We start from the raw sequence: 13,217 nt of genomic DNA, 5'->3' as shown, positions 1-13,217 counted from the left end.
CAATAAATTTCAAACAGCTCAGAAGCCATATTGCCCACAATCCCAAGTCTTAATGTTTCGCTGTACGGTCGAGGCATTATGGATTCTTAGCTTTTGAAATTTATTGGGTATTTCCCAGACTACCTTTTGGCATTGTCGCATACACTTTTATGCTTTTTTTGGACAACCTTTGTCAAAACAGCTGTATATCCTATTCCACTGCAAACTCTGTTAAGTGTTTATTATTTGGTTTACGCACATTCTCCTTTGCCAGATTTCAGTAGTTAGTTTGCTACAAATCCATGTAAATTTGGTTACATTTTACACTGTGGAAAGATTGACCCTGAAGGATTGTAGGCTGAGGTAGGGTTATATTTGCTGGCTTTTTACTTCACCCTGCCGCAACTAATTTCCCCTGAGTCTCCGAGCCAAGGATGGTTGAAATAAGAGTACTGTAAACTTAAAATACTAAATAAATGATAAGCATACTAGTTTAGTCTTCAACAGATTAACAGTCGTGAAAGTAAATGAAAGGGCTGTGTCGCACTTTTGCTAGCGTTTATTGAATGTACAACACCTTGGTGATGAAAGTAATCAAGTCACGGAAATATCTACTAACAGACTAATCATTAACACATAATCATCAACCACAATCAACAAAACAATGGTTATAAAACAGGTGAAAATTATCATTAATTATATAAAAACAATAACTGAAACTATGAAAAGATTTTGAGATAAATACAAAATTATTCATTATCAACCTGTCCGCATGAAATTGGTTGAAATTAAGAAATTGGTGGCTGAGAATGGGATGGGACTGCATGTACTTCCTGCATTGATGTTCAACTTCCTGATTTCCTTTTGCTTTATTTTTTTGCTGAAGAGGCTGTTCACAAGATATTTAATGTCCTTAAATACAACTCAGGCCAGTTCTAGCCATCACACCACTTTCAAAATAAAAAAAAAACAGAAACTACTTAAAATACATCATTCAACAATCTAAAAGCTGGCAGACAGTAGAGGTGAACTCCTTACACACAGAGCATAAGTTGTGTGTAAGGAAAGCCCGCGCTATAAGTCATCCAGTTTATTTAGCGCCTCAATCACTAGCCCATCATCCTCCCCGGCTGAACCCTCCATCAGGTCAGAACTGCTTGTTGCACTGGCCAGAGATCCACATGTGCTAAGTGGGGAGGCTACAACAAGGACATGAAGTCAAATTTAGTATCCCAGAAATTATCCATAACAACCAAATGGAGGGTCATAAAGATTCCAAGGTAGCATCCCACGCAGCCATTTTTAGGGAGTCGTATTACTGTACCTTCTTCTGGAGGGCAACAGGATTCCTCTAAAAACAACTGTGTGGGAGGGGCCTGGAAGGAGATCTATAAAGCTAAAATTCTTAAAGAACAACTTATGAAATTAAACAATAGTTTCCAGAAAGATAGGGAAGGGGGTGGGGGTTTTAAACCAGAAACCCTTCCACAGGGGCAGCCTCATTCCCAGGGTCTCTCCTCTTCCTGTCCAGGAGAGACCCTGGGAACGAGGTTGTCACAGGGGAAGTATAGAATAAGATTTCTTGTAGATCAACACAGTTGTAGTCGTTTTGCATATATTGGCATAAATGAACACTGAGGAGGGAAAATTTACTTTAACAGCTGCATTTAAACAGCAATGCAATACTGCTAGTGCCGGTAGTAGCTGTTTCAGATATTGCTGATTGTTGGTTAGCAAAATGGAAAATATTTTAGGTATGGTCCAGCACAACAATCAACCCTTAAGTAGACAAGACTGCCTCTCATTCATGATGCAATTAGGGAGCTTAAGCAGCGATGACAGCAACGGCAACAAAAACATCACCTGAAAATATAACTTTATTTCATTTGTGCTACTTCGCGATTATTTCAACTCGTTCAACTTCTAGAGAAACGGCGAACTATTCAGGAAGGAGTGGCCTTCAAGTTAAGACAGAAAATAAAACATTCACTGTTGTGTGCTCACGTTCTCCAAAATACCTAGAATTTGGTCATTTCACGTTGTTGTTTTGCAGAGGACAGCAAAGAAATGTACCAAAATGTAAAACCCACGTGCAGAGCAATTGTTTTTGCTCATTTAAACCTATTGTTTTGTGGCGTTGTCATTGTCATCGCTGTCATCATTGCTTAAGCTCCCTATTGTCAAAATCTCACCTGAACTTAGGAGAACACAAGAGGAAACTGTCCTTGATACACTAGCCACAAACTGCCTTTGGGCTTGCTTAGCTCTGAAAGTATGACAAAGTCATTGAAAATTTGAAAATGACTCCTAACAACGTAGAAAATAACCATGCTCTTTTAATAACAACAAATAACTACCTAGAGGTCTGATGTCAAGTTCTAACAAAAATTAAAAAAAGGAGTGCTATATAACTTTTTACAATAACTGTCCAAATTCCCGCTCGCTGATTGGCTCATAGCTATTGTCTATAAGAGTACAGACAACAAAAATGACGTCAGATGTAAGGCGAATGCTTTCTCAACGAAAAAATAGCCAATTCTACTCGTACTTATTCCATGTTATTGTAAAAACAAATTGACGGCAGTTTTCTATGGTCTATACTCTTATAGACCATAAAATGACGCCATAAAATGTCCAAAATTTGGCAGTGAAACCACTCGCATGCAACTCGTGGTTCCACTTGAGTTTTGAATATTTTTGGACGTCATTTTAAGGTCTATAGGAGTATAGACCATAGAAAACTGCTGTCAATTTGTTAAATGTCCCAGGAAGGGGGAACTCCCATAAAATTTTAGAAATGACATGGGTGATCATCATTTGTAGATCAGTATCACTGCGAAAATCTAAAATAAGGACAATTAGTTATGACATCATGGTACCTTTTAGGGTATTGAGTCAACAAATATGACAGGGTTGTAAATGAAATTTGGGCCCTCCCAACAAAATAATGAGATTCTGGACTGGTGATTTGGGGGTGTTTTTCAAAAAATTCTGATCATATATGAGAGTTCCCCCTTTCCCTGGGCACTATACATAAAAATGGTTTAAAAATTACTCACAAACTAACTCCAGAAATTTGATGAAGTGCTTGGGATGTCTGCAGTTGAGGGCTTCTTGCAGCTGTTATTAAACATAAATTCAGCATAATTAAAATTATAAATTATGATTATGAGTATTACACTTTTTATCAAGATCGATTTTGAGAAACATTTTTAAAAAAATCACCACCTATACCCAATTTCTCATTGTGTCTGCAATATTAATACGCTGCCATGTAGTCGTGTCATACGAGACACAAAATTTTAATCACGTTTCCTTGACACACAACCTCTTCAGAACTATATTGATTGTAACCTTTTTACATTCACGAGGCAAGAAAAAACAAATTAAGGAGAACCAAGAAGCAACAAATGAAACCATGTAAAAGTAAGTTAACGTACAGCTATGCTTACAAAAAGTATTAAAAATTAAACTGACTGCAGCAATCTTTTAAGCTCAAGACTAAGCTTATATTACATCAGCTAAAACAGCTTCCACACGTGCCAAGTTTACTAAAGCATCATACCTTGTGATGCGATCCGTCCACACTGTGCACTTGTTGCCTTGAAAGAATAGGAAAGAGTTAAGATTTTGACCCAAGTAACTCAAAGATGTAGGCCGATATACCTGTAAAATCATCCTAGAAGCTCCTCGTAAAGATCGCCCTGCAAAGGAAGCCATTTTGTTTTTTCGACCGTACCAGTCTATGACGGTCATTCCTGGCTGAAAAGAAACTGGATCGAGACCGCCATGTTGAAAACAGAGAAGATCCTGGAAACGAGTTTACCAAAGATGAGAGTAAAAGGATATAATTTCAAGCGCTCTCCGATGATTTTGGTCTTGTTCTGATTTCATACACAAGCAAACATCTGTCTATTGCTTCATCAATGATTGAAATATCTGAAGACGATGATTTGGCATATGCACTCAGGTTACAACAGGAGCTCGATGAGGAGATTAATGAAGAGAAATCAAGTTACGATTACGCGGCTCCTTCTTCAAGCAAACTCGCCACACCAGTTTCAGTTGTAGATGATTCTTGGGAACTGATCGATCCTATCCCCGATGTTCGACAGTTATTTCTACAATTTAATGATGTTTACTTTAATGGACTTTTAGCCTCCGTAGAAGTGAGATGGAGTCCACGAATGACTTTGTAAGTATTCAATAAATTTTGGCGCCAATTGACGCCAAAATTTATGCCTTCATTTGACAGTTCGCTAAATGTCACAGAGAACTGTCAACTTCTAGAACATAATGCAAACTGTTTTAGGAATAAATCATTAAAGTAAGTAACATATTTTCAGCTTTGTATTTCAGCTTTTCCGTGCAAACCTCAAAATATTAATTCTCAGGTACCAGTATTGTTTTTTCTTGGCTAATATTCTAGCAAAAAACTAGATGCTGATCACTACTTGGACTTACTCTGCAAGCAGAGGCCCCTTCGATCTTCCTAGAAAAATCGGGAAGAGTCGAAGGGATCTCTGTAACATTTCTGCGCAGCCCCATACATTAAAATATGAGTGTAAACAATGTGCGAGCCAGCGAGGCATGCAAGGCAGACGTGCGAGGCATGAACAAAACATGCAAGGCATGCTAACCGTTAAGCTAACCGGGGAGCTATTTAAGCTAACCTGAGTGCTATTTAGGCTAACCGGAGTGCTCTTTAGGCTAACCGGAGTGTTTTTTAGGCTAACCTGAGTGCCTCGCATACCTCGCTGGCTCGCAGATTGTGCATCCCCTTAAAATATTATTATTATATACACTTTGCGACTCAAACTGTATTCATGCTTGTTCTTTGTGTAAAGAGGGTTCATATGACAGTGATGCATGTATAGCTAATGTATGGAGCTATGTGGAAATCTTTCCGGGATCTCTGCTCGCAGGGTACTTGGAGTTAAATTTGAAATGGGGTTGTGGTGAGAGAGCTTGTCTGTCGCCTGTGCATCCCATTTCACATTTTAAACTCTTCATCACACATCAGTCACTTTACATTTCTCTTCTTTCCTGAAAAACTATTACCGGTAAAAGGCTGATTTAGAAGGTACCTGCTTTACCGTATGTGACATGCTGATGTCTACACAATACAAATTGTTTGGTGTAAATCAAACCTTCAACCTCCTTAAGATTGTCATGCACAAAATGTAAAATGCAATACAATCCAGTCCACAGAGCAAGACAAACACACATGCAAGTTTTCAGAAAATGTATTGGCACACATGAGATCTTGTCAAGTTCTGTCAAACTCTGCAGACTGGCTTACAATGTAGGATTTTGAAACATGTTCAAAAATTGTATGCATTTTCTGCGTAAGTTGAAATGAATAACATGTGCTGCAGAAGTCACTCACAACAATATTATTGTAAGCAAAAGTCTTGCCATCCAAATCAGCCTTCACATTCCTGCCCCAAATAACAATAATGACATGTGGCTGTAGTAATAACAATAAGCACTCCTGATTCTACATGTAAATTCATTTTATATTTCTATTATAAATTTATTTTCCAGTTATGGTTATTTTTCATAAAACCATAAAATTATAGTACAATTTGTGTATATTTTCAATGTGTTACGAGTTCGTTTTGTGAGTGGCGAATAGTTCGTAGTCTAAACAGAACGCAGGGTTGTCGGAACAACAACAAGGTTATTTATTCCAAATGAGCGTAGCAAATTCAACACAAAACTTCACAACAAGCACACGCTAGGCTTGTAAATTACAGTTCGACCTCTGTCACACTTGAATAAACACGGCCTCTGCCAAATATACACACGACCTCTGTCACACTTCAATAAACACGGCCTCTGCCAAACTTTACACGTGACCTTTGTCACACTGCAATAAACACGTACTCTCTTCGCATAAACAACAACCTCTCTAAAAGCTTAACCGATTTCCTTATATACTAATGAGCGTAAGATTCTAGAACTTTCCGGCGCAACTAAATAAAGTAACATTACAATATAAATCTATTTACAGGATCACACGTAAACGGCTTCAGAAACTGCTTAGTCACTATGATGCAAAACTAATTAAATATGCGAGAATATTCTAGAGTAAATTAGCATACGGTCACGCAACAATTTTTCATAACACAATGGTTATCTTTTTAGATGTGCTGGATTATGTTGTTATGAGGGGCGGGGAGGACTGTGCTCTATCAGACTCAGTGAACCTTTACTCAAGCTCCGTCCAAGAAAAGATCTGGTGCAGACATTACTGGTAAATTTCTCAACAATAATTTTATTGATTGTGTTTTATTTCTGTTTGCACTGAAAAGCCATACTGTCAATCATTCCTAAGATAGCCATCTTGGTCAGCTTGCCTATAAACCAAGCTGATTTATATACCTAAATTTACAATCATTGGTTTATTTTTGTAGTAAACATGATTTTTTTTTCAGCACGAGATGATTCATGCCTTACTATTTGTGACACAAAATAACAAGGTCAGTCAGTTTTTCACACTATCTTCCTTTCTTTGCTCGGTAAAAGCAGACCATGATTTATAATTAAAGATAAAAAATGCTGATTCATTGCCTGCAAAGTAACTGTAATAATTGAAGGTCTGAGAGCATAACCGACTTATGTCGAATTTTAGCGCAGCTTTCGATTTGGCTCTCCCTGCTTTGGAAAACATTTCGCGGTTTTACAATCGTGGACAAAACTCCTTGAGAAAATCAAACACGAACAGAACAAAAACCACTTGCTTACTTCTCCCTCCCACCCCCTCACCCTATGCAATGAGAAGCGAACACAGACAGCCAAAAAACCACTCACTTACTGTTTCTCCCTTCATAATTCTACCACAGTAACTTCTCCCTCCCCCCTCCCCGTTATGCAATGTTGATGTGGGAAGTGATGCTTGCCAGGAAACTGTTCGTGACCCAAAAGACAACATTGAGTCAGGGGGAGGGGGATTTGGTAGTTTGCTTGTCTACAAGTGAACGCGCTTGGAAGGCAAATTTTTTTATAGGTTTTGTCCACGGCAGACTCGTTTTCCAAATTATCGGTAGGCTAAAAGTTTCCACTGTCCACGAGCCGTGTTAGCCGCACCAGTTGTTGTTTCTATAAGTAACGTTTGAGATGATATCATGGTTTGCTTTTGTGGGTTGTAACAAGCCCAAAATAGATCAAGGCAGTCGGGATAAACAACTTGCGTATCGTACTGGCTAGTTGGTTTCGCTTTTGTTTGGTGAAGTTTGTAAACGCACGACATCTATGGATCTTTTGAAAAGTTATGAAATTGACAAATGCAGTTCACAGGAACTGGTGGAAATGTTGTTCAAAGAATCCCTCCTTGGTAGTGATGACTGTGCCATGGCGAATTTTCAATTTTGTTATCAAATCCCGCGGGAGCATCAGAGACAAATCCCGCCATGTGCAAGGTGTTTTGCAAGCCGTAGTTGTGGTTTGCCAGGCTTGAAATTCGGTATGTAACGATTAACTTGACAATTTCAAGGCAATGATTCAATAAAAGTACAATTAACATAGATTTTCAACGGTTAACACCGACTGCTCGTGAAAAGAATAGATAGTCTTTACCTTTTAATAGAACTGCCGTTAATCGTTGTTAATCGTTGTTAATCGTTGAAATGGCTACATGTCTTCCTGTTATCCTTTTTACTTTTTATTTTTTAGATAGCTATATTTGTAATTTTTTTGTATTCTTACGTTAGATTTATGCAGGGCCTCACTGAAAACCACATTTTGTGACGTGGGCTCCCTGTTAAAATATCTTATTTATTATTATTATTATTGTAGAATGCTAGTATTTTGCGTTATCAAGAGTGATATGTCGACAAATGGGACAAAGCTGGATTTTACGCCAGGAAATGGACACATTTTCTCCTGGAGAATGTAACTGTTTACATTTCGGACATTCCTGTCACGTACGTAGTAGTTTGTAACAGAATCAAATAAAAGCGTGACAGCATTCTTTTCGTTGCTCCCACGGAAAACACCACTTTCGTGTGCCGTGTTTCAAAGACAACGAGTGTATATTGAATACAAGTATTTAATCCTCAGTGCATTGTCCTTTTGGTCATCCAGTGTCTATAATGTTACCGATATATCTTTACAAGATGGTAAAATTTCTCAATGGCATTAATACGAAACACAAAGCGGCGTGAAAAAAATACTGGACAATGGTTTTCAATCGAATTGCAGTTCACATGCAAAAGTTTGGACAAATCCGAGCTACATCGAAAAACAGGCTGAAATTCGACATAAGTCGGTTATGCTCCCAGCCCTTCAATTATGGCAAGTAATTTGCATTTAACATTGGCTGTGCTGTTTGATTTGGCTCAATCACCAGCCATGATGAGGAAAGTAATCTGGCGCTTCAGTTCGGATAGCAGACCTTCACAAGAGAACAGTGCTTGGATATGAGACCATCCACGAGGAACATCTGTTCTAATAATTATTATATAATGCTATTTATCATCACTCACGTTCACCAAATTTCAATGTTTTAGGATCATGATGCCCATGGGCCAGAATTCCTCAAACACATGCAGAGGATCAATGCAGAAAGTGGTGCAAAAATTACTGTAAGTACCATTTAGTATTCTTTGAATAAAAAGACAATATCAATGATAAAAAATGCAGAATTTAATGATTTTTTTGTCTACTTAAGAAATGAATTCAGGGGTCTTTCATTATGTTTTTTTTTTTTTCTGAATAGAGAAAACTTGCTTAAGGTACAATGACTTGAAAACATACTTGTAAAGTTTTTCCACTAACAGGTTTTTATGGTGTTTAAAGAGGTCCTCTTTCTTCATATTGCTACCATGTTATTGTTTTAGGCAAAGTTAGTGTCAATTTATTTATTTATTTATTTATTTATTTATTTATTTATTTATTCATTTACCTTAAAACAGAGAAATTTCCTTAGTTGTCTATTAGTAAGAAATATACTCAGTGTAAATATCAAGATTTACTGTAGAGTGTAATTGAATTTTTCATTGTTTTTCGCAGGTGTATCACAACTTTCATGATGAAGTGAGTAACACTGGGCTACCCTCAGGAAATTAACCTGGAGGGCTGTCACCTGGGGAGGGATTGTGACATTACTCTTTGCCTCCAAAATCAGAAATTGTTAGCAGAGAAACAGTTACTCTAGTGGAGAATTTGATACTCATTAGAGGTGTAGTTGTCCGGGATCAGAAATACGATTCTTGCTTTGCTGATAATGTGCATATGCATATATGGCCACCAACCCCCCTTCCCCCCACCCAAGGAATGCCCCACCCACTATGGGGCTTAGCATTCACAGCTGCAAAGTGATTGCAGCTCCACGGCCGAGTTGTTCAAAGCCCAAGTATTGCTAATCCAGTTTAACTACAATGATTTTAATGTATAGGTTTTGTTCAAAGTTAACCCAGCCCAGGGCCGAGTTGTTAAAAGTTCAATTAAGCTAATCCAGCATTAACGTGAACTTCAATTCGAGTTACTAGCGAAAAACAATTCTTCCAAAAGATCTTGTCCCTAAGTTTTGGCTTAGACGCTGCTTACCTTTGGCTTGAAATTAGTCTTTAAAACATTATTTTTAATGAGGGAGATAAAAACCTTGATTAACTTTTAATAAAATATTGTGGATTAGCATTAACAATTTATAATTGTTGTTTATAATTATAACAGGGCCCTGGTTGTTAAAACTGCATTAAATTCCACGTAACTTTATTTTTAAAAGTGATCGATATCGTTTTGTGTTTTCAAGGTAAATGTTTACCGTCAGCACTGGTGGAAATGTGACGGTCCATGTCAAAAGAGGCCACCTTATTATGGGATGGTCAAAAGATCCATGAACAGAGCCCCATCACCGAGAGACCTATGGTGGGCGGACCATCAACGGACATGTGGTGGCACCTACACAAAAATAAAAGAACCTGAAAACTATGGTGCAAAAAAATCCAAATCAAAACAAGGGAAAGGAAAGAGTGACTCTGAAACAGGAACAGCGAAGAGTAAGGGACATGAACCTGGTGGAAAAGATTCTGGTACGTTACCAAAATTTTTCAAACGAAAGACAAGGGACAGCGACAACAACAGTAGTAATTCTGACAGTGAGCATGAAACAGGAAAAAAGAGAAAGAAAGGATCCTTTGAGAATAGTGACAAGGCTACCTCTATTAATGGCGGCATAGTGAAACCAAAGATTAATGCACCAGGCTCATCAAGATGGACAGCAGATGTTACACCATTTTCCGGTCAAGGTAGAACATTAGGTTCAAACTCCACTGAACATGCCACTGGCGTAGGACCTTGTTCAAGCCAGCGGGATTCCAGTAAATCTCTTAACGATAAACCAAATGAAGTTAAGAAGCCAGTGATTGTCATAAAAACACCTTCACCAACTAAACCAAGGAAAAATCCCTCACCAACTCTTACAATCATAGATGCTTTTCAGCGAGCTAAGGATAAAAGTAGAGATTGTGAGAATAAAAGTGACACTGTTCGAAGCCCTTTGTTGGGCTCTCAAAGAAAGCCTTTTGAGTTAGATTCTCCAAGTTCTGGCATTTGTGAAGTTGCTAGGTCAACTGAATCTGTACAGTGCCCTGTGTGTCAAACGCTAGTTTTGAATTCCGAGATCAATCAACATCTCGATTCATGTTTGGATTGACATACTACGGAAACCTAGAATTCGTTGAAAAAAATGTTGTGTTAAGTAAAGTAAAATATTTTAAGGCGTAAAATCATATTCAGATGCTAGGAAGCACTAGGCATTTATTAAGAATATTCTTTTTATGAGAGTTCTGGCATTTGTGAAGTTGCTAGGTCAACTGAATCTGTACAGTGCCCTGTGTGTCAAACGTTGTGAATTCTGATATCAATCAACATCTCGATTCATGTTTGGATTGCCATACTACGGAAACCTAGAGTTTGTTGAAAAAAATGTTGTGTTAAGTAAAGTAAAATATTTTAATGCATAAAAATCATATTCAGATGCTAGGAAGTACTAGGCATTTATTAAGAATATTCTTTTTATGAGAGTTCTGGCATTTGTGAAGTTGCTAGGTCAACTGAATCTGTACAGTGCCCTGTGTGTCAAACGTTAGTTGCGAATTCCGATATCAATCAACATCTCGATTCATGTTTGGATTGACATACTACGGAAACCTAGATTTTGTTGAAAAAAATGTTGTGTTAAGTAAAGTAAAATATTTTAATGCGTAGAAATCATATTCAGATGCTAGGAAGTACTAGGCATTAATTATTAAGAATATTATTTTTATGAGAGTATATATATTTTTATTACATCAGTGGAAATTGTTCTTTTATCTTCTGAACCAAACCCATATAAATTAGCTATTATATATAAGATGTTGATATTTACAATTTTATGACAGTAAACTGTAAAATCACTCAGGTTTTAATAGAATCAAAATGTATCTAGCAAAATTTATTCTTTAAATAATAAAGTTATCACGTTATGAACTTACCTTGTCTGCAGTATTGTTTGTGATACATGTAAGTGATACAACAACAGAAACACAGGTCCATTCACACGCGAGCTGGACACATGAGGTCGTGACACACGACCTTAAAGTCTAGTGTCTTTCATTCTTTTTGTTTCCCAAATATGAGACATTTACCAATGAAATGGTCAATTAACACCAAAAGGCATCTTCTCCCAGTTAGTGGTGGTGGTGGTGGTAAAGGAGGAGAAGGGAGAATAAAATTAACGAGGAGGGAAAATAGAAATGAGAGGTTGGAAAATAAAAATGATTAGGAGGAGGGAAAATGAAATATGAGGAGGTGGGAAAATAGAAGTGAGGAGGAGGAGGCAAGGTCAGCAAAAATAGAAACAGTGAGCTCCGCATGATTAATATAAACTTAGGAGGCAAACTCGGCGTTTCAGATATAGAGCTGAGAGTTTTTACAAATAATTCATTCAAAATCTCCGGTAGTTAAATAATTTTATATTTTTGTGTTCTCTATTTAAAGGCAATAAAGTAATTTTTAAGGCCTCTCAAGAAATGTGTCTTGTTTGTCTGTATAGCGAACCAGCCGTGAACTGCTACTAAAAATAGTTCGCGGGAAGACGACTGGACGCTTTCTGACAGCTACATCCCACCAATTTTTTTTCTTAAAATCCTTTTCCTAGTGCCAAAAGTTTCCAATTCATGAAATTTTCAGAAGCGATGTTTTATGAAAAATATTTGACATCGAATTTCCATACAAACACTGTTATTTCAAGACGTGTTTGCCTATACACGTAAATATGGCGTCGAAAACCATGATAAGGTCTATTTATAGGCCGGAAAGGTACTTATTAAATTTAGGCGGGAAACACACAAAACAGATTTTTACTCTTTATTTCAGAGTTTTCAGGGAAATATAGAAAACTCGAATAGAACAATGAAAATTAAAGCAATATTTCCCTTTAAGTGTCTTTATTCAAAAAACAATCAATACACCTTACATTAACCGAGATGAAAAGTGTTTTCGCGGTCACTCAAATGCAAAAATGCTCTCGTTGCTTTAAGCTTGAAAACTCTTGTAAATTTACTGGAGATCTTCGTAACCAAGCAGGCTTGGGCTGCGTTGCTCGAAGCATGGTTAGCGCTAACCATTGGTTAAGAGGTATCAAAACCTATAGGTTGTCATGGCACTTAACCCGGGTTAGCGCTAACCAGGCTTTGAGCAACTGGGCCCTGGATGCACAGGCACTCGGAAAACCAAATGAATGCCACCAGTGAAGAGTTGGTTTCCTAGAAACTACGCTGAATTCTGATTGGACAATGACCTCGAACTTAAATCCAAACCTGGGAACGAGGTTGCTCATACCCTACTCGATCTTGTACTAATTAATGAGGCGTGGAAGATTTAAGTACAAATTATAACCCAATTTTAACTTGCATGTTTTTGCATTGCACACTGAAGTAATTTTAGGTCTAAGTAGGTTTTAAGTATTACATTTTAAGTCCCTGGTGAAGCTAAGTATCCAAAGAGTCACCTTATTCAGTTCATTTGACTGACTGGGGTCTCTTGACCCGGGCATAAGGACCAATTCTAGGATCAGTTATAAAGTCCCATATCACTTTTGTCCATGAAGTGTGGTATGGTAGGTGATCGTAATACTCTGCTGCTATCTTCTTCACCATCGGAAGCCGAGAGCCTGGAATGCTCGGAAAGTCGTGATGCTCGTTGTGGTAGCCAACATTGAAGGTCAACAAGTTCCCTGGTCCGTAGTAGGA

At 37.7% G+C, this 13,217-nt stretch overlaps 3 protein-coding genes across 3 annotated transcripts in view; 1 reads left to right on the top strand and 2 right to left on the bottom strand.

Annotated features, from left to right (window-relative positions):
• Window positions 1–520: 520 nt before the first annotated feature.
• Window positions 521–3,752, bottom strand: LOC146473331 (uncharacterized). The gene is made up of 5 exons (XM_085118574.1): window positions 3,646–3,752; window positions 3,545–3,581; window positions 3,039–3,099; window positions 2,172–2,245; window positions 521–1,178 (listed from the first exon to the last, which is right to left on the bottom strand). Exons 1-5 carry the CDS (start codon window positions 3,733–3,735, stop codon window positions 1,054–1,056), a joined length of 387 nt encoding a protein of 128 aa, XP_084974700.1. The 5' UTR covers window positions 3,736–3,752; the 3' UTR covers window positions 521–1,053.
• Window positions 3,753–3,839: 87 nt separating this feature from the next.
• On the top strand, window positions 3,840–11,944 carry LOC146473330 (uncharacterized). Its single transcript, XM_085118551.1, has 6 exons — window positions 3,840–4,174; window positions 6,130–6,238; window positions 6,420–6,464; window positions 8,493–8,567; window positions 8,995–9,018; window positions 9,737–11,944. Exons 1-6 carry the CDS (start codon window positions 3,906–3,908, stop codon window positions 10,637–10,639), a joined length of 1,425 nt encoding a protein of 474 aa, XP_084974677.1. The 5' UTR covers window positions 3,840–3,905; the 3' UTR covers window positions 10,640–11,944.
• A 375-nt stretch (window positions 11,945–12,319) lies between these two features.
• LOC146473329 (sphingolipid delta(4)-desaturase DES1-like) overlaps window positions 12,320–13,217 on the bottom strand; it is a 5,519-nt gene continuing 4,621 nt past the window's right edge. The window contains exon 2 of the mRNA XM_085118569.1: window positions 12,320–13,217. This exon is cut by the window's right edge and continues 647 nt beyond it. Coding sequence (XP_084974695.1) covers window positions 12,987–13,217 — 231 coding nt within the window. The 3' untranslated portion in view covers window positions 12,320–12,986.

This window comes from Pavona decussata, unplaced genomic scaffold (genome assembly GCF_977016875.1).
Source record: "Pavona decussata unplaced genomic scaffold, jaPavDecu1.1 SCAFFOLD_94, whole genome shotgun sequence".
Classification (NCBI taxonomy): domain Eukaryota; kingdom Metazoa; phylum Cnidaria; class Anthozoa; order Scleractinia; family Agariciidae; genus Pavona; species Pavona decussata.
Note: the sequence above shows the minus strand (reverse complement) of the source record. Positions and strands in the feature narration are given on the sequence as shown.